We start from the raw sequence: 17,945 nt of genomic DNA on the forward strand, positions 1-17,945 counted from the left end.
CGAGAAGATGAAAGAAACAATGAAAAGATGAAAGAGAAGATGGGGATCAGATATGGGTTCGTTCACCTGTTTTATACGTTTGACACTGTTTTGCAGTGATTGATCATCCAACGTTGTTCCTTGTTTAATTAGTCGAATCAAGCTTCAAATCAGATGTGCTCGGCATTGAGATATCGTCTGCTCATGAGACCAATCAATAGATGGTTGACACTAACTAACGACACGTTGTTTGATTGATTGATGGATTGATGGATTGATGGATTGATGGATTGATGGATTCATCACTTAATCGCTTTACGAGATCTGAATGCCAATTTGTCGTTTCTTAAGAGTGAGACCTGTGATGGGAGATCAGTGTGTGCTCGTCCCCACAAGGATGAGGTCGTTCTTGGTAGTGAGACATTCTTTGACATATTTGGTGCATGCTCAGCAATAGGCCAGTTGGAAAATAAGCAGATGATATGTGCCAGAATTGTTGAACAAGATAGTTCCTGTGGAATACAGTATGTCTTAGATCAGGGGAATGTAGGTAGGGAGGTTAGTATTGCGCAATTATCAATATCAAGTCACCATCAGACCGAAAGACCTGGCGCAGCATCAACATCAACATCAGTACCCTTTCCTCAACATGACCAACATGCATGCAAATATCAATCAATCTATTGATCTACGTTCCTGACTGATCGTCCATCATGAAAACACCCATTTCCCCAAAGTCATGAGCATCCCCATCAACGCCGCACCGGCCACTCCTGCTAGTGCCATGTCTCTTTCCTGCGATGGCTGAGTAATGGAGTTTAGGTAAGGAGGTAATCCATCTATGTGGGTTTTGAATATCGGCTCGAGTATCGGTGTGGTGGGTGGAAGAGGGACAAGAGTATCCAAAGGTGGAGTAGCCAATTCGATGAGTATTGGTGTATCCTTCACCTTTTCCATGGGTGATATCACCTCTTCTGTAGATGCTATCTCCTCTACTTTCGTATCAGGAGCCATTTGAGTGGCAAGGGGATAGACCATCTCCAGATCCCCAACCGTCACATTCCCCCTGACAGTCCCCTCATGAATCTGACTTTCCAGTCCCCTCAAACCACTCTCAACTTGACGCATCATATCGCTCATCCGTTCCTCCAGCTTATTCACCAGTCGTTTCCTCTTCCAAGGCTCCACAATCACTATCGCCCCCAAAAATATGATAGCATTAAGCGCCAGACCCAATAAGTTTGCATAGGTAGATACCGAGCGTATCTTGTCCGACCAGACTTGCTCTTCATGATACCTTTGCAAGATCGTTTGCATAAGCTCGTTGAATGCTTTGTCCACTTTCAACTCTTTCTCCTTCATCTCGTCTGATGTTCTGGCGACGGCGTGGGAGGATGAATGGTCTTGGCGGACTAGGTGGGTGAAGCGCAGCACGTCGGAATCGTCCCATGAGTGTTTACGTTCGAGGAGGGAGTTGACATCTCGCTGGGCGTTGGAACGGAGGGAGACGGCTTCGTCGTAGGCTGATTTGGCGGAACGGGCGGATTCACGCAGTTTTTGGAGATTGTCCTCTATTACATGACGATATGAATAAAGTCAGTGCATACTGCTCTTTTGTGATTTAGAAGTGTCATTTTCGATGGGTGCCTAGTATAGGCTTTGCATGTACAACAAGAGAAGCGAGGACAGAGGAAGAGGATACACATCCTAGTCAGCAGGGATGGACGGCTTCACTCACCCTTCTCAAACACCAGCCCCTTCAGCCTCTCCACCTCCTTATACCCCGTCATCTCATTCACCTTCAGCCCCAAATCCATCAGACTCTTCTGCGCATCTTTGGCAACCCTCTTGGAATGCTGCAGGACAGTGGTGGACCATTCGGTCATGCGTTCGCGAACTTCTGGTGGGATGGATATGGACGTGGGTATTCTTGGTGAGTATGATGACGAATATGAATTGGATGTATCGTTGGACTTGAGCGAAGGGCCTGAGGAAGTTGATGAGGTAAATGAAGGAATGGTAGGATGATTAGGTTCGGATGGAGTGTCAGATGATGGACCAATATTCTGTGGAGTTTGGTTTATACCGGAGGGATCCGATGAGGTCGAGTCGTTTTCTGTTATATTGCCTCCAGCTGTTGAGCCTGTACCGGTGAACGAAGTTGAGCTGGTAGCTATATTTTCAGGTATAGGTAAACCTCCCTCTCTACCTCCTTCTGTTTCAATCCTTGTCGTTGACGGTGGAGGAGGTAGGTTCCATACATCGTCGACAACTTCCTCCGCCTTCTTCTTCTCTGAGCTGGGTAGAGGTGAGTTCGTACTGGACCATCTACGCGGTATAGATGAGGGTTGATAAGAATAGACAGGAGAAAGGAGGAAGGGCCGTTTGACAGAGGAAGGTTGAAGGCATCGTGCTATGGATGAAGGACCAGGACCAGCGAGGGCTGTTGAGATGATTGGAAAGACATGGCGGTGGGCCATTGAGATCTGCTTGGAACTTCTGAGATGCTGAGGTGATGTGATCAAGTTAACGATATCTGTCACAGTCAATGAAGAAGCCGACAAGGACATTTGATTTCCTTCGAGAGTCACAGAGTGGAGGAAGGGAGGATGACACGTGGAGCGCGCGTTTAAACCCGGCCGAGCAGCGCCACGAAATAAGTCATCCATCCAAGAAACCATAAAGGTCTGCTCTACCCTTATAAGTCATAATGGTTTGCTCGCATACTTACACTAGCAAGCCGCAGAAAGCATCAACGTCTGCTATACATCTAGGTGGATATCACCCTCTACTCCTCATCAGCGCATTGAACAATGAACAATGAAAAGAGAAGTTGAGATCGCCTCGAGGTCATAGCTTACCAGTCTCATTTTCAGGTACGATCAACTAATCAGCCTTGATTGTGTATGAAACAAAGTCCTTTGTTCACCTTGGATTCATGTCAAATCCGGACCATACACGAGGCAGACAATCAGATGAATCGTCGCATTTCTCAAACCATGATACAATCACATGTTTCATGCACAAGACGATGTTTTACTGAGGCTGACTGCAGCTCTCGCGAAGGCTACCAATTGAAGACGCGTAAATTGGAAGAAGTGGTGTGATGATGATGGTAAGAAGGGAAGAAACACCTTGATCATTCCTTGTGTCTTGTGTATCTTGTGACGAACGTATGGATCTAGGCGATGACCGACAGTCAGTCTGATGGCAAATGAATTCTGACTCACAATCCATCAAACCTTTTCATCCCGTCAGCTTACAATCATCTTCAAACCTTTTTGTTCTTCCTCTTTATATTCACATCCCAACTCCCTATTGTCATTGCACTCATTACAAAACATTCTCTCATTGTTCATTCGTCACTCTAAAGCTGCCCACCAATGACCTGCATTCACCCCTCACAAGCTAAATACCCTTCACTCCCCAGTCGAAATCGAGATGATGCACTTCACCAACTCTCGCCACCGACCACTCCCACTCACTATCCCCTCATCTGAACCTTTCCACCCAACATCCACAGACAACCTTCTCCCAGCTGAACGATCATTCACTCCAGACCCCACGTCAAATGGTCTGAGCCGTCGTAAATCGATCCTCAAAATACCCAAAATGGATATAACATGGGACGAATCCCATGTCACTCCCAATCGACCCAATACTCCCAATCCCAAGAAACTCCAAAAATCATACAAACCCCAACCCACCAAGGGAGTACGATTCACCCCATCAACTCAAGGCGAGGGATTGCCGGGTATCACCATCAATCATGGTCTGCCTACTCCAGACCCTACTCCCGAGAAGGACAAAGACAAGAAGGTAAAGAAGAAACCATCCTGGATGCACTGGCCCTTCCAATCAACCTCTAATCAAGCCCCGACCGGATCCTATCAAGATTTTCCCAAAGGCAGTCGTCTCCCCACAACAAGAGATACCCCCTCACCGACCGGATCAGATTGTTCATGGCACCACCACGCCTCTTACTTCCCCGAATATACTCCCATCTATCCCAAACCCCCTACGACTGTTTCTCCATCTCTCTATCCCTTGAGCGCGGCCGAACTGCAGGCACAAGAACATTCGAGGAAAGTCGGTCATTCCGTCGTGGTGCATTATCCGATGTTACCTTCCTGGGCGGAATACGGCGGTCAAGCAGATAAATCCAAGAATGGCTGGCAATCTACCACTGGCCGATTAGCACCGGGATGGAATGGGTACGGATGGACGGGCGATAATCTCCCGAAGGGGGAGTTGACTTTTGGGAAACCTGCGCCTGCGGGTGAGCCGTTGGAGGGAGCGAAGAAGAAGAAAAAGAAGAAGAAGAAGGGTGGTGGTGGTGGTGGTGGTGGAGGCGGCGGGGGAGCCGGAGGAGGTGGTGGAGATGATGAGGAGGAGGAGGGTGGAGATGGTGAGGGAGGGGATGAAGAGGGTGGGTAGATATCTGGAGTTATGTTGGATGAGGGATCTGGATGGGTATGGAAGCTCAACCATCAGCCAGCCATGTTTCAAGTTGAATCTGGGAAGGAGCAGAGTGATTGAGAGTGTACATAGAACGGTATGCATTGATATGAGACCATAAATTTAGTTTATGCTAGTTCCCTTTGGCCGACAGCGGTCCGAGCGGCGGTAGGCTTTGAGTTACCTCATTACCTGGTTTTCAAGCGGTACGACCCACTGAAAGTGAGGATCTTCCGAAGGTAGTTTCTCTCAGGTGTAGTCCATCAATTATTCACTAAACGATCTGTGCCCTCTTTTGTGCCTGTTTCAAAGATAAGTCTATCAAGCTAATGATCATGCATTCGCCCCTTCATCCAAAATGCTTGTGCTGATTAAGCTATCCTTTGTTTATTTTCCATTTCAAGAATGATGACCGAGACCGATGGTTCTGGATTATCGTGTCAAAGGCAACTGTGTAAATTAGGTTTATGATTGAAAAGAAGAGCGAAAGATGATCATCTCTTGTCCTTTCTATCACCTATCACTCCGTCCCTTTTCGACTGACTTTGTTCAGATCCCTTACCCCTTACTCCCTTTCATACTCACCTGCCAGCATATGGCGATTATTCGTTCCTTGGGATAATACTGTCTTTACGGATAAAACAAAAACAAGAAACAGTAAGTCAGCTTGAACGACCTTGAGTAGCGTACGCCCAAGCTGCATCATCATTCGTTTGGTTGAGCACAATCGAGTGTAAATTCCATCAGACTCTCAAGCTAGAAGACAAAGATGTTCGGCCTCTTCAAAGTCCTGTTCGGGATAGTACCATTTCTAAGCTACGCCGCTGGGGCGGCAGTCCCTACGGACAGAAGTTGTAGAGCTTGCGACACGAAGACTTGGTCGGGGTATAGGAATGTGGGATATTTCGTGAGTGCTGCGTTGGTTAACGCCTTTATTGGGAGAACCACGGTCTGAAAACCATGCAGTGCATGGGGTTTTGTTCCGAAACCCAATCCAATTTGTCTTTTGAGATATGGGCTCACATGCTGATTGATAACTCTTGAATTCGGATGTGGCACTGAAAGACAAATTGGGGTATTTACGATCCCCAGAATTACCTGGTCACCAACATAACCGTTCAGGACTTCACGCACATCAATTACGCGTTTGCGAATGTCGATCCTGATAATGGGACTGTATATCTGGATGATTCCGAGGCAGATCATCAGGTGAGTGTGCTGTGCGAAAGACACCCCTACCTGTATACAGTCGATGAGCTGAGGATTAGAGGTAATGACTTTGGCATTATAGTTCGAATATCCCGGTGACGATCTCGAAGAGGAGGGGAATAACCTTTATGGGAATTTGAAGCAGCTTTATCTGTTGAAGAAGCAAAACAGGTAAGCGAGTTGTGTGTGATCACCTCCCCTCATCCTTCTACAGGTCCAGGCGTGACCTTTGACTAGGTCCGAGGAGGATGTAAGAGGTCACACTCAACAGAATCAGGGGATCGTTGATATCACACATTGTTTATCACTCAGACATCTGAAAACCCTTCTTGCAATCGGGGGATGGACATACTCACCCGTAAGAGCAACATCCCTTTTGAGCAAGCGCGCACCAAATCGGCTGGACTGACCGCTGAAGATAATTCGCAGAACTTCGCCAATATCGTCGATGCCCAATGGAGAGAAACTTTTGTCAATACTTCTGGATCTATCTTGAACGGTTTCGGGTTTGACGGACTGGACATCGACTTTGGTGAGATTCTTACAATTTATCTCCGTATCTTCCTCATATCATCATCTAGGATACCTGTGCTGACTCTTCTATGTGACCATATGTCGTGCCTTGTATTAGAGTAGTAAGTCCCCTGGATCATCCTTCCAACTTCTGGCGTAAGCTGATAAGAGTTGATCTGACTACAATCCCGAAGGCGAACAAGGTCCTGCCTTGAGTGAATTGCTCAAGTCGCTGAGGGGCGAGCTAGATCAGACTGCTGTACGCAACGGTGGTGGCTATTACGAACTTACAGTAAGTCTAGGTCTATCTCCCCCTTCGCTCAGCTTGCAGCTGCTAACTGGCCTGGTAGGCAGCTGTGGGATGCGGTGTCACCGGATGGGGAGGACTAGATACCAAGGGGATGGACAGGGTAAGACCTGATCGAGATTAAATCGCGGTCGACCTATTCTACAAGAGCGCGCTGATCATATTTACGTATCAAACAGTATCTCGACTTCTGGAATCTTATGGCGTACGATGTAAGATTTTTTCCTGGCTCGTCGTAGTCTTTGTTTTGACGCTGTTGTCAAATGTGGGACAGTTCTCTGGAGACTGGACGCCGACCGCTTTGCCCGCATCTAACCTATACAAAGACCCGAATCCAGCGAACGATCAGAATGCTTCTGGCTCTCAGTGTGTCGAGCATTACCTCGCGGAGGGCATTGACTCCAGAAAATTGAATCTCGGTATGTGTGAGAGTCTACTCTTGTGTACTAATCGAGTCTTCCCGCTAATTCCATTATTGATTCTTGTGGCATTGTTACTGTAGGTATGCCACTTTACGGTACTGGATTCAACGGTACACAAGGGACGTGGACCAATTGGACCGGTACGTTCAAACATGACAACAGACCTCACGTCATGTACTAAATAAGCTGACGGGGATGACTGAACAGATATCGGTGGAGGAGATTATGATCAGCCCGGAAACTACGATATCAAGCATCTCCCTCTGGATGGAGCAGTGATGTTTTATAACAAATCTCTAGGCTCGGTGTGGAGCTATGACAAGTCAGTTGCGGTTACCCTCCCCCTCTCGACATATCGAAGTATGCTGATTGGCCGTCACGATAGCTCGACAGGACACGTCGTATCCTTTGATACTCCTCGTCTGGGGTTGGAAAAGGCCAAGTTCATCATGAAGCATCAACTGGGCGGTATGATGTACTGGTCGATCGACCAGGATTTCAGCAGACTCCAAGCGGACGATAAGCCCACTGATAGAATTTGGCCTGGTATCTGGGATAGGTTGAAGGGCTATTGTAGGAAATGGAACTATGGGAAGGTGAAGGGCATGGCGTTCACTCACATACAAAAACGATCCATGAAAACCGAATCGGTGGAAAGCGGGTATGCAGGGGGGTGGCAAGACTGGGATATCTGGGGAGAATGGGATAATTTGAAACAATGGAGATTGCACCTCGATGATGGCATCTGCCTGAATATCGGGTATAGTCTAGTCGATACGGTCGTGACTGCTTTTGAGAAGTACGGAGGTGGGTTGGAGAAGACAAAGAATAATTTGAATTATCCTAATTCTCGTAAGTCACATAGCAATTAAGGGATCATCCCAAACATCTCGAAGGCGAGAAGGAGATGAAAGCTGATTATCCTATTCGCAGAGTATGATAATGTTCGTAAAGGTATGCCTTGATCAGCTCGCACCTTGAGATGACAGTAACAGCGGATGGACGATTACGGCTGGCTTCATAGATTTTAACACACCGTTATAACGGTCAGGAAGATAATGTAATTGTTACCGTACCCTACAACCGACACAGGTGTTCAGGCTAGGACATTGCTGCGCATGTGTTATGTACCCTAGATACTTCTTCTCTTGTCGTGTTGTAAGGCGGTCCATTTCATATTGTGTTTGAGCGTAATATCACGTTCGTCTCCTTCTCAGAGCATAGCGCATTATGTCATTGAAGGCCAAGTCTTAAGGTGCTTCGCATGCTTTGCATGTAAGGATCGTCATGGCTAGCTCGGTTCATAATCGGGTAGAGACCGAGAGAGGGGACCCAGAGTAGCAGGTTGTCTAGACCTTGATACACTGATGGTGACTCAAAGGAACGACAGGGGGCATGATATTCTTTGAAGATGAGATCATACTGGGAAGCAATGTGGATCCCTTGTTGTTCTGATAGCTCAGCTGGTCTACTGTACCAGGCTACAAGGTATAAGAAGCAGGCCTTGGCGTGCTTTCTTGATTCAGGCTTTACAACCATCTGAACAAGCTTAACTTATAGGTCGATTTGCTCTGTTGGTACTCAGCTCCACACACTGTACTATCTCAGTTGACATGTCTCATTCACAATCCTATCAGCATTCTTCGGGATCAGCTTCAAGTTCCGGGCAGATGAGCGGCATCCCCTCGCCTACATCTTCCGCATATCCAACAACCCAGGGTCCCTTGCCCATCGATCTGCTAGACCCGGAAACGAGGCGACCGATCAAAAAAGCTACCCACTTGATCTTCCGAGATGCCTATGCGTCAACGTCTGTCGATGCCCTTCGAAGAATTTCCGACAGCTTCGTTAGAGAGGTGAAATCTAGAAACCCAGAAATGTGCAACAAAGCGATCAAGCTGTTAATCCAGACTGAGAGTGGCGACTCCCCGTCGGAGGGGGGTAAGCCATTCCCTGATGCTGATGAGGACGCATTCCTCCAAAGGCATTTTTGTGAGGGTTTGACAGAGATGTCAAAAGATCAAATCTTCAATGATGTCAGTAAAATCATAGCAAATAGATTTTTCACTGCACCCGCTTTACAGGGATCTCAACTTTGCGAAACATTCTTGGACCCCTCCTCGTTTGTTGTCGCAAGGAAGCAGTTTACCCCTACGATCAGCATGAATCACCCGACGTCTCCCTATCGCATGACAGACACAGTCGAAGGAGCTCAAAAGAATCTGGGGAGGGGATATAGATTGACTTACGATTGGTCGGATCAACCTCGTTCTGCCAATCCCGTACACAAATACCACCGACTATGTTTCGATCCTTCTAGCTCCATTAACCAGGTCTTTGGAAAACTTGAAGCGGGGGATTCATCAAGAATCGTGGAGTCTCTTGTCGATTCCGTTCCCGGGGCAATCAGGACCCTGAGGGAGACCGATAGCAGGTGGGGTGACCCTTCGATTAATGCGATGAACAAGATGGAAGATCAAGCGTCTCAAGAATGGCTGAAAGAGGCGCTAAGAGATCAGGTCAGTCATGATTACTCTGATATGCTCCTCGACAGACGAGACTCCGGCATATTCGGGATGCATAGCGCGGGCGGACTGTATTTCACAGCCAATCTGAGCGAAGGGAGCGACCGAGGTCCGGACATCTGGTTACATTATGCAGACAGTAACGCGACGGAAGACCACGAAGATTGGCTGTCCAACGTGAGTCTCTTAACCAGTTACAATCTAAGCCGAATAGCAGGAAATTGTCCGGAATCCAAGCTTTCAAAGTAGGGCTATTGCTTGGTTATTAACGAGATTGGGCTGGGGGACGCCAGATAGCCTGCTGTGTGTCAACGAAATGCTACCGTAGTGCGAATAAAGTGTTCCGTGAATTGGCTGTTATTTTCGCCTCAGAAAGACAGGGTTCTAAAAGTACATCACCTGAGTTGCCACTGGTCAACTACCGTTTTCGCTCTTTTGGCTCTTGCACTACATCGTCACATTGTTCGTAACACTGACATGGGTATCATCCTCCCTGTATATTCCCAGAAGGACCGGAGCATCATGACCAGCTTGTGTGATACCCAACCTTCACAAGTGAAATCTGTTACAACGGATTCGTAGTCTATAATAGACTCAAGTTCTATCAACTCCTACACCGACTTGGAAGATGTAACCCTACTATCCATGCAAGTGGTACAATAAGGTGCATATCGTAAGAGGGGCATAGACCAGCTAAGTCGGTATATCTGAAAAACTAGGAGTAACGACCACAGTACGATAGACAAGGGAAGCTGTAGTATTCTGCGCCCAAGACTCATGCTCCGATATGCTCTTCAGCCTACTTACGATGAGCCTCGGAGCCTCAAGGGATGAGAGGATATCGAGATCCATTTCCATTGACTCTGCGATCTTGATCAAGATTCCACCTCGCTTGGAACCTGGGGTGTTAAAGCCCCAGGGGGTATTGAAAGCTACATGAGCTTGTCTGACGGCTTCGTCGATGTTCTCTGAAACAACCCATACTGAAATAACGATAGAGCCTAGACTCCTAACGGAAGATGGGCTCCAGATGTTTGGTCTTCCCTCCAATGACAAAGGATAGAGGTATCTGGACTGTACGACCGCACCTGGACAAAGGACTGCATACCGTGTACACAAACCTTCACCGCCACTGAGAGTAAACAAATATCCTTCTGAAGCACGTTCAGCAAACCAACTGAATCCTCCATTGCAACTACCATCAAGCCTTTCTACTCGTGCTACCATTAAGTTACGAGGAAACCGAATCGCCACTCTCAGAATGCCACCTGAACCAAACAGTGTCGACTCCTCACTATATTCCCAGAGCGAGGTTGTCCGATCGATTGCACCCCTTGACGAAGTCATGATCCCAAACTATGAAAATACCTTTGCCAGCACGATCGACAAACTTGGTGAAGCCTTCATCAACAACCTGAAAACTCGCGCAGATCCACACATCTACTCGGACATTTTGGCGGAGCTTGATTCCGGAAAGGATCAAGATGCTCCCCTTGAGAAGGATGCTTATCTCAAACAGAACTTCATAGAGGGTCTAAGTAAGCCATCGTCTGATCATATCAAGAGTGAAGTCGCCAAAGTTTTCCAAATCCAACAGGCTGGGGACATTCCATCGGGCTTTCGCAAAATACAGACCTACCTACCCTCCGAGATTACTGTGGAAAACTCGTGGGGTCCTTACAATGTTCCCGGTACAAGCGTCGAGGAGGGCAAAACCAAGAATGGGTATAAATGCACTTATAAATGGTCCACCCCTGAATGTTCGACCATCCAGATCGTAGATAGATTCTATCGTCCATTATTCAAACCAGACAGCGATATCAACAAGGCATTGTCAATGGCAGAAACCAAAAGGACCATCAAGATCCGTGAGATCCTCCTCAATTCGGCCTCTGAATCAGTTCAAGCTCTTATTGATGCTCTTCCTGAAGAAAAGGCCACGCTCAAGGCAAATATGAATGGCTGGAATTCGGAGATCCAAACGAACAGGTGGTTGACGGATGCACTTGATGATGATATTTCGACTATGATTTTGGAAAAAGCGCAGAAAGGTCTGTCGGGACTGGATGATCCCACCAGCTTACAGTTGGTAGCAACCTGGGAGAGTGAGGGGGTCAAGGGATTTCCAGAGGACATTCTGACATTGACATACGTGGACAGCAAGGAAACTCCGACTCATCTGAATTGGTTCGCCGATATTGAAAGGCCAAGCACAAAAGCCTTTGAGCTTTCGGACCTCGTGCCTTCGAGAAAACGAAGGATGCCTCGTCGTTCTCATGGTCAAGTCAATTGACCCAGATGTATGCATCGTTCATCGTGTAATCATGGGGCGTACCCTTTCAAATCGTACATCCCGACCGAAAGTCAGCGGTGGCAAGATTTCGATGAGAAGTGAAAGGATGTTCTAATGTGTTGTGAGCTTGCGAACGTGAAGCTGAAGCTAAAACGACTGGAATGTCTACTATTTCACAATCACTACAGTGGTCCTCTCTCTCCTGTGACTTGTCCTGGTCTTCGGGCCATCTTGCTAGAGTAAGGATGTGCCATATTGAGCTTATCCAATGCGCGTGAACCGCTGTTGACCGAGATCATCCTCATTCGGGTCGCTCGCAACCACCATCAAGCAGATACCTGAACTTGTCGGGACTTTCTTTGAGTGCGATGGGGACGTGGTTGAATGAGTCTGCTTTACGAGGTCTACCGGATTGAGCGATGAAATCTTTGAATGTGAACGCTTCCTATCAGATTAAAAGGTCATTTAGCCAACTTGAAAACCTTTTCCTTTTTTAGCTTAAGGACAGTCATGTACTCACTGGGAACATATCGAAAGGATCCCTCCCTTCGCAAACAGTCTTCCTCAACTTCTTAGGCTCCAACAACCCCTTATGCCTCACTCTATCATTATGACTATACCCTAACATCTTCGCTCGTATCTCAGATATCGTTGCGAAGCAGAAAGAGCAATGCCAGCCGGAACCACCTAGGAGATCGTTACTTGCTCTTCCATGATTATACGCCAGGGAATCTATGGTGTCGTATCTTACAATTTTCGGTCGGTAGTATCCTCCGTCATTCAGTGGGAACTGGAAAGTATAGCGATAATTGTCGACATTGAGATGTAAAGGTGAGGGGATTGACGAGCATGTTCGGAGAAGTTGTAATGTCTGACGTGAGATTATTTCATCTACATCCGATTGAATGATCATATCGCCCTTTCTAATTTCTCCACTGTTTGCTAAATTCCTCAGTTCGTTCCCTATCTTCGTTCGTTGTTTGATCTCGTTATCGAATGATCCAACCGGTAGATTTGCTTCGAAATCTGTAATAAGGTGATACTCGATTTTACTCTCTGGTATGAAGTCGAATTCATGTCGATTATCGAGGAAATAGGTACGTTTGGGTTGCCCGGAGAACGTCATATTCGATTCTACTATCAGGAATTTGGACACGTATGGTTCATACTCCCTCATTCGGATCTCCAACATATCTAGTTCACTTGAGAATAAGATGGCATCAATAAGTTTTGGTGGTTCCGGATCTCGTGCAGTTCTAACATCCCAACCGTGGAGCTGACACCATTTCCTCCTCACTTCTGCATCTTTCAAATCACCAGGTGGTGGATACTGCGTTATATAATTCCAACCTCCCTCGGGCGTATCCCATAGAGGTCTGAGTATGTATCCAATATCCCTCTTCCATGTGCCCAGCGTTCCGCTCAGATAAGCGTACAAGATGAGGAGGAGAGTGATTCCGAATAGGTACGAGGTGATCTTCTTTTTGAATACTTTCTTGGGCCAAGACCAACCGTATTTTGAGGGCGGGGTGAAAGCTGAACCTCCTCTCTTGTGCTTGAACCGACCGGACTCTACATCGAATGCGGATGATGGCATGGTAAGAGCAGCGAGTTTTTACTGATAATCCATGGTCGATTGTGATGTTGATGTGAGCTGATGAGCTGATGAGCTGATGTTATCGATGATACAGTATATGACATTCCACTTCATCGGAGATGCCAAGGTGGAGGAGGGAGGGTTAACGCGTAACATTGCTAGTATCATCTTGAACTGTACCAAAGGTATCCGTATCATTCACTAGGCACAGAACAGAACAAAAGGTACCATCAAACACCAGCTCGCCCAGATCAAGTTATTTATCTGCTACTCCCACCTATACCCCAAGGATCGGATCCGTTACGTAAGGCGCTAATACCACGGGATCCGACAAGTCAAGTATACAGCTCCGTCGGAAATTCTTCGTCCTTGTTGTGCCGTGCTTTGTCGTGTGTGAGAGAGGGATGTCTGACCGCAGGCCATAGTATGGTCCACTTGATGTGTACTGAATCCACTCTAATGAGCTTGGTACCACTATATATCCACTAATAAGCATGCCAAGCTAAAGATTCGATCACTTCCCATGTCATAGCTCGGTCTAAAGTTGTGACACCGAGAATGTCGGGCATACCTGCAAATGCGTGTGAAAGGAGACTACTGGTAAACTGAAGCTGTGCTCTCACATACTTTCTCTCGCCCACTCCTACATGCGTCCATCTATATAAACACCTTGCGATTTCGGGTTTGGAACTTTCCTTGACACAAGACATCGATATCACATCCTCTCGAGTACTCATCGCGGCAATGGCCCAGATCATTGAAACGTTTCGACAGGTTTTTCCTGGTGAGTGTATCATTGAGGGATCTTCAAACCGATGATGGCCTGACTCGTTCGTGCCCAGGCAAGCCTACCTGGTCAATTGATGACTTACCTGACCAAAGCGGACGAGTAGTCATTGTGACTGGAGGAAACACTGGAATTGGCAAATCACTGAGTGAGGCTTTGTAACAGAAGAATGCGAAAGTGAGTACCGACTTTACTACCCAATTGACCTTTACTGTCGTTGATCGGAACACCACTAAATTAGCCCGACTGACTTATGACTATACTGTGACAGGTATACCTGCTAGCAAGATCTGAGGATAAAGCTCTCGCCGCTATTGAAGATCTCAAGCAAAAGACCAACAAATCTGATATACACTTCATCAAGCTGGATTTAGCTGACTTAACCTCGATTAAGCAATCGGTTAAAGAGTTCACAGAGTGAGTATGACAGTCACTTCGGACCTTCCCTTCCCTTTCCTCAATCTCTTTCCACTTCGCTAATGGCAAGACCGTACGTTTATTCCAGTAAGGAGTCCCAACTCCATGTCCTATTCAACAACGCTGGAGTCATGTTCACCCCAAACGGGAGCAAAACACCCCAAGGATGGGAGATGCAACTGGGTACCAATGTTCTCGGACCAATCCTCCTCACTCAGCTACTCCTACCTACCCTCATAGCCACCGCCCAAGAATGCTCAGGAGAAGCGAAAGAAAAAGGATCCAACATCGTTAGAATAGTCAACACGAGCAGTATGGGAAACATCGCCTATGCTCCTTCCAAAGGCGGGTTCGAGTGGTCCGACCCGAACCTGGGATTCAAGGATACTCAACACTCTTATGGGCAATCAAAATTCGTCAATGTTGCACATGCGGATCACCTGTCTAGGAAATACGGTGATCAGGGGATCAGCGCGCATTCTCTAAATCCTGGGACGATTGACTCGGATCTCGCTAGGCATGCGAGCGGATTATTCAACCTTCTAGTCGTAGGTTCACCCCCCTTTTTCAACCGACAGAATGTGAGACGTAAATGAACTAACGATGGATTGCAATGCGTTAGAAACCGACCCTCTACCCTGTCGAATTTGGACGACTCAACTCACTCTGGGCGGGGCTTACTGTCGAAGCTGGCAGACCAGAAGAGAATGGGAGCTATTATGTCCCATGGGGAAGGAAGGGCAAACCCAATTCTGCAATCAAAGATATTGATAATGTGGAAAAGATGTAAGTACTTCAAATCTTCCACTCACACTTCTCCGAACGCCAGTTGAATTCGGTATGTGGATTGACGCGACCAACGCCCTTCCTCATCTCTAGTGTCGCTTGGGCCGAAGAGCAAGTCGCTCCTTTTGCGTGAAGTCGCCTGCCAAGTGCTAGCATGTGTCTGTACGGACTAGTCAGCTGTCGAGCTTATGACGGATCGGAGTACTATATCACGTATTGGTATCAATTTATGTATCTCCTTCAGAGCCGTGTATCCTAGTCAGACCATAGAGCAAGGCACGGAAGCAAGTCAGAGGCTAGACATTTGACTTATGATGCATACGTTGCCAATTTGCCTTATCATCCCTAAAGTCACCAGATCATCTCCGCTCCCCGTCGGTCCACAAGGTTCGGAGCCTGGGGATCGGTCATTGACCATTTTATCATTTGATGGTCATTCATATAAAAACACATGCGTTTGCGTCTGGTATCGTCACCGGGCGCCGCACACTACGGTATTGCTTTTGTTTATGCCTATATAAGGAGAGGGCTCAACCGGTGCTGCAAACTCCTATTTTGTGAATCCCGCTCGAGCTGACATGCGAGGTATACAGTATTTCAAAGACCTGGCGTTGAATCGCACTCATCATGTCTGGTTTCGCCACTATATTCCGACAGTTCTTTCCGTGTAAGTATCTTCGCTTGCGGAGCAGACCGTGCGTCCGCATATAATCTGACGAAGGCATAAGCTGAGGCGCAGCGAAACAGCACAGCCAACATGGAGCGTCGAGGATTTGCCTGACCAGACCGGCAGAGTAGCTATCGTCACTGGAGGGAATACTGGCATTGGTAAATACCTTTGTGAAGCGTTATTGGAAAAGAATGCAACTGTAAGCACAATCAGTTCGATAAGAGGCCAATAAACGTGGAATGGATTCATGTTGATATAGATTCACTTCAACTCGAATACTTAGGTCTATCTTTTGGCCAGATCGGAAGAGAAAGCCCTTGCTGCCATAGAAGATCTGAAGAGCAAGACCAATAGATCAAACATCCACTTCATTAGACTCGATCTGGCTGATCTGTCCACTATCAAGCAAACGGTAACTGAATTCACGAAGTGGGTGCTGTTTAGCTATCAAAAATCGTTCGGCACAGCTTGAGAGGGTAGCTTGTGTTGGTGTCAAGCTCCCCAGCTGACGGGTGATACATCGACCCTAGTATGGAGATTCGACTGGATCTTCTGTTCAATAATGCAGGCGTCCAGAACCCTCCCAACGGCAGCAAGACCGTACAAGGATGGGATCTGCAATTAGGGGTTAACGCTCTCGGGCCGATCCTTTTAACAAGCCTACTTCTTCCCACTTTACTTGACACGGCAAAGCGACACAACAACGAAGGGTTCAACAATGTCAGAATAATCAATACTAGCAGTGTAGCTCATGTGCTCCTGGCGCCGAAGGGTGGGCTGAATTGGGAAGATCCGAACCTAGGTTTCAAAGATGCCAATGCAGCTTACGGTCAATCCAAGTTTGTCAACGTTGCGCATGCGGTCCATTTTGCTCGAACTTATGGGGATAGAGGTCTAAGCTGTCATGCTATCAATCCTGGAAACATACAATCAGAATTGATGAGACATAGATCCTGGACAATGCAGGTCATGACCGTGAGTGTGTCTCTACAGTATGTTGGGGAACACATAAGCTATGGTGTGCCTGGTTGAACGATCAGTATGGGAATGCCTTCGTACTGAAAGGAGAAACACTTAACCTTCACACAGAGACCTATTCTGTGGCCGATCGAATACGGAACTTTGAGTGCTTTGTGGGCCGGGTTGTCCCTTGAAGCCGGGAAGCAAGAACAGAATGGGAGCTACTATATCCCATGGGGAAGGAAAGGCGAACCCAATCCTGCAATCAAAGACACCAAGCACGTAGAAAGGATGTAAGTACCGTACCTCGCATCCAGACAAGTCGAACATTTCCTGTTGAGATCACATCTCTGCTTTTTGATGGATGAGCTCATCCCCTTCTTCTGCAGCATCGCTTGGGCTGAAGAACAAGTTGCTCCTTTTGCTTGATGCTTCTAGGGGCGGAGCTCGCCTTGAGATCCATGATTGCAGTGGAGAGATTTCCATAATGTAGTTCAGTGGAGAAATGCACTGTTATAAGTTAGCGAGATGTGTATGTACTTTGACTCTTTTGCACGCGGACGTCGAAACTTCGGGTGGTAGCTAGTCTTCCGTCCATTATCACAGCACCGTCAGACCCAGCCAGATAACTCTAACGGGAAGCGGTGTCTTGTGGTGGTGGCGAATGCTGTCCGCCAGAAGTGAATCTCGCCAGGAAAGGACGTCATTAGCGATCATCGAGATAACTTTCTAATCTTTTTTTAGACTGACTTCGACTGACACAATTTTCGAGGAGTACGCTGCACGGATCACATGGCTGTTCCGAAGCGGAACAATATGTCGCTCGGGAATACACCTACTGGATGCTACAGAAGCCTGTTAGACTTCAAGGCGAAGTGCAAGACTGGCTTGTCTGCTTGTAACAGGGACACGGGAAGCAGAGGATGATCCCACCGGGGATTTCTGGAGGACACGAAATTGTGATCCAGGATCAGCACAGGCAAGGCTTCTGCAGATTACCGATGACCTGGCACAATATTTGG

The 17,945-nt window shown here is 47.2% G+C and overlaps 8 protein-coding genes across 8 annotated transcripts; 6 read left to right on the forward strand and 2 right to left on the reverse strand.

Annotated features, from left to right (window-relative positions):
- Positions 1-690: 690 nt before the first annotated feature.
- Positions 691-2,459, reverse strand: I302_107494 (uncharacterized protein; the record flags this gene model as incomplete). The annotated part of the gene is made up of 2 exons (XM_019193374.1): positions 691-1,550; positions 1,718-2,459. The coding sequence occupies 2 exons, from the start codon at positions 2,457-2,459 to the stop codon at positions 691-693; spliced, it is 1,602 nt and encodes a 533-aa protein (XP_019044851.1).
- A 961-nt stretch (positions 2,460-3,420) lies between these two features.
- I302_107495 (uncharacterized protein) lies at positions 3,421-4,416 on the forward strand (the record flags this gene model as incomplete). Its single annotated transcript, XM_019193373.1, has 1 exon — positions 3,421-4,416. The coding sequence occupies one exon, from the start codon at positions 3,421-3,423 to the stop codon at positions 4,414-4,416; it is 996 nt and encodes a 331-aa protein (XP_019044850.1).
- Positions 4,417-5,206: 790 nt separating this feature from the next.
- Positions 5,207-7,853, forward strand: I302_107496 (uncharacterized protein; the record flags this gene model as incomplete). Its single annotated transcript, XM_065870470.1, has 13 exons — positions 5,207-5,344; positions 5,503-5,646; positions 5,729-5,817; positions 5,959-6,004; positions 6,076-6,178; positions 6,354-6,451; positions 6,510-6,569; positions 6,646-6,678; positions 6,741-6,885; positions 6,969-7,028; positions 7,096-7,210; positions 7,274-7,740; positions 7,822-7,853. The coding sequence occupies 13 exons, from the start codon at positions 5,207-5,209 to the stop codon at positions 7,851-7,853; spliced, it is 1,530 nt and encodes a 509-aa protein (XP_065726542.1).
- A 648-nt stretch (positions 7,854-8,501) lies between these two features.
- Positions 8,502-9,662, forward strand: I302_107497 (uncharacterized protein; the record flags this gene model as incomplete). The annotated part of the gene is made up of 1 exon (XM_019193371.1): positions 8,502-9,662. The coding sequence occupies one exon, from the start codon at positions 8,502-8,504 to the stop codon at positions 9,660-9,662; it is 1,161 nt and encodes a 386-aa protein (XP_019044848.1).
- A 1,012-nt stretch (positions 9,663-10,674) lies between these two features.
- On the forward strand, positions 10,675-11,706 carry I302_107498 (uncharacterized protein; the record flags this gene model as incomplete). Its single annotated transcript, XM_019193370.1, has 1 exon — positions 10,675-11,706. One exon carries the CDS (start codon positions 10,675-10,677, stop codon positions 11,704-11,706), a length of 1,032 nt encoding a protein of 343 aa, XP_019044847.1.
- A 301-nt stretch (positions 11,707-12,007) lies between these two features.
- I302_107499 (uncharacterized protein) lies at positions 12,008-13,303 on the reverse strand (the record flags this gene model as incomplete). The annotated part of the gene is made up of 2 exons (XM_019193369.1): positions 12,008-12,151; positions 12,227-13,303. The coding sequence occupies 2 exons, from the start codon at positions 13,301-13,303 to the stop codon at positions 12,008-12,010; spliced, it is 1,221 nt and encodes a 406-aa protein (XP_019044846.1).
- Positions 13,304-14,047: 744 nt separating this feature from the next.
- On the forward strand, positions 14,048-15,297 carry I302_107500 (uncharacterized protein; the record flags this gene model as incomplete). The annotated part of the gene is made up of 6 exons (XM_019193368.1): positions 14,048-14,087; positions 14,146-14,201; positions 14,256-14,267; positions 14,362-14,507; positions 14,596-15,055; positions 15,130-15,297. The coding sequence occupies 6 exons, from the start codon at positions 14,048-14,050 to the stop codon at positions 15,295-15,297; spliced, it is 882 nt and encodes a 293-aa protein (XP_019044845.1).
- A 623-nt stretch (positions 15,298-15,920) lies between these two features.
- I302_107501 (uncharacterized protein) lies at positions 15,921-17,220 on the forward strand (the record flags this gene model as incomplete). Its single annotated transcript, XM_019193367.1, has 5 exons — positions 15,921-15,960; positions 16,041-16,162; positions 16,247-16,392; positions 16,494-16,938; positions 17,053-17,220. 5 exons carry the CDS (start codon positions 15,921-15,923, stop codon positions 17,218-17,220), a joined length of 921 nt encoding a protein of 306 aa, XP_019044844.1.
- Between the last annotated feature and the right edge of the window lie 725 nt (positions 17,221-17,945).

The sequence above is a fragment of the Kwoniella bestiolae genome, chromosome 6 (genome assembly GCF_000512585.2).
Source record: "Kwoniella bestiolae CBS 10118 chromosome 6, complete sequence".
Classification (NCBI taxonomy): Eukaryota; Fungi; Basidiomycota; class Tremellomycetes; order Tremellales; family Cryptococcaceae; genus Kwoniella; species Kwoniella bestiolae.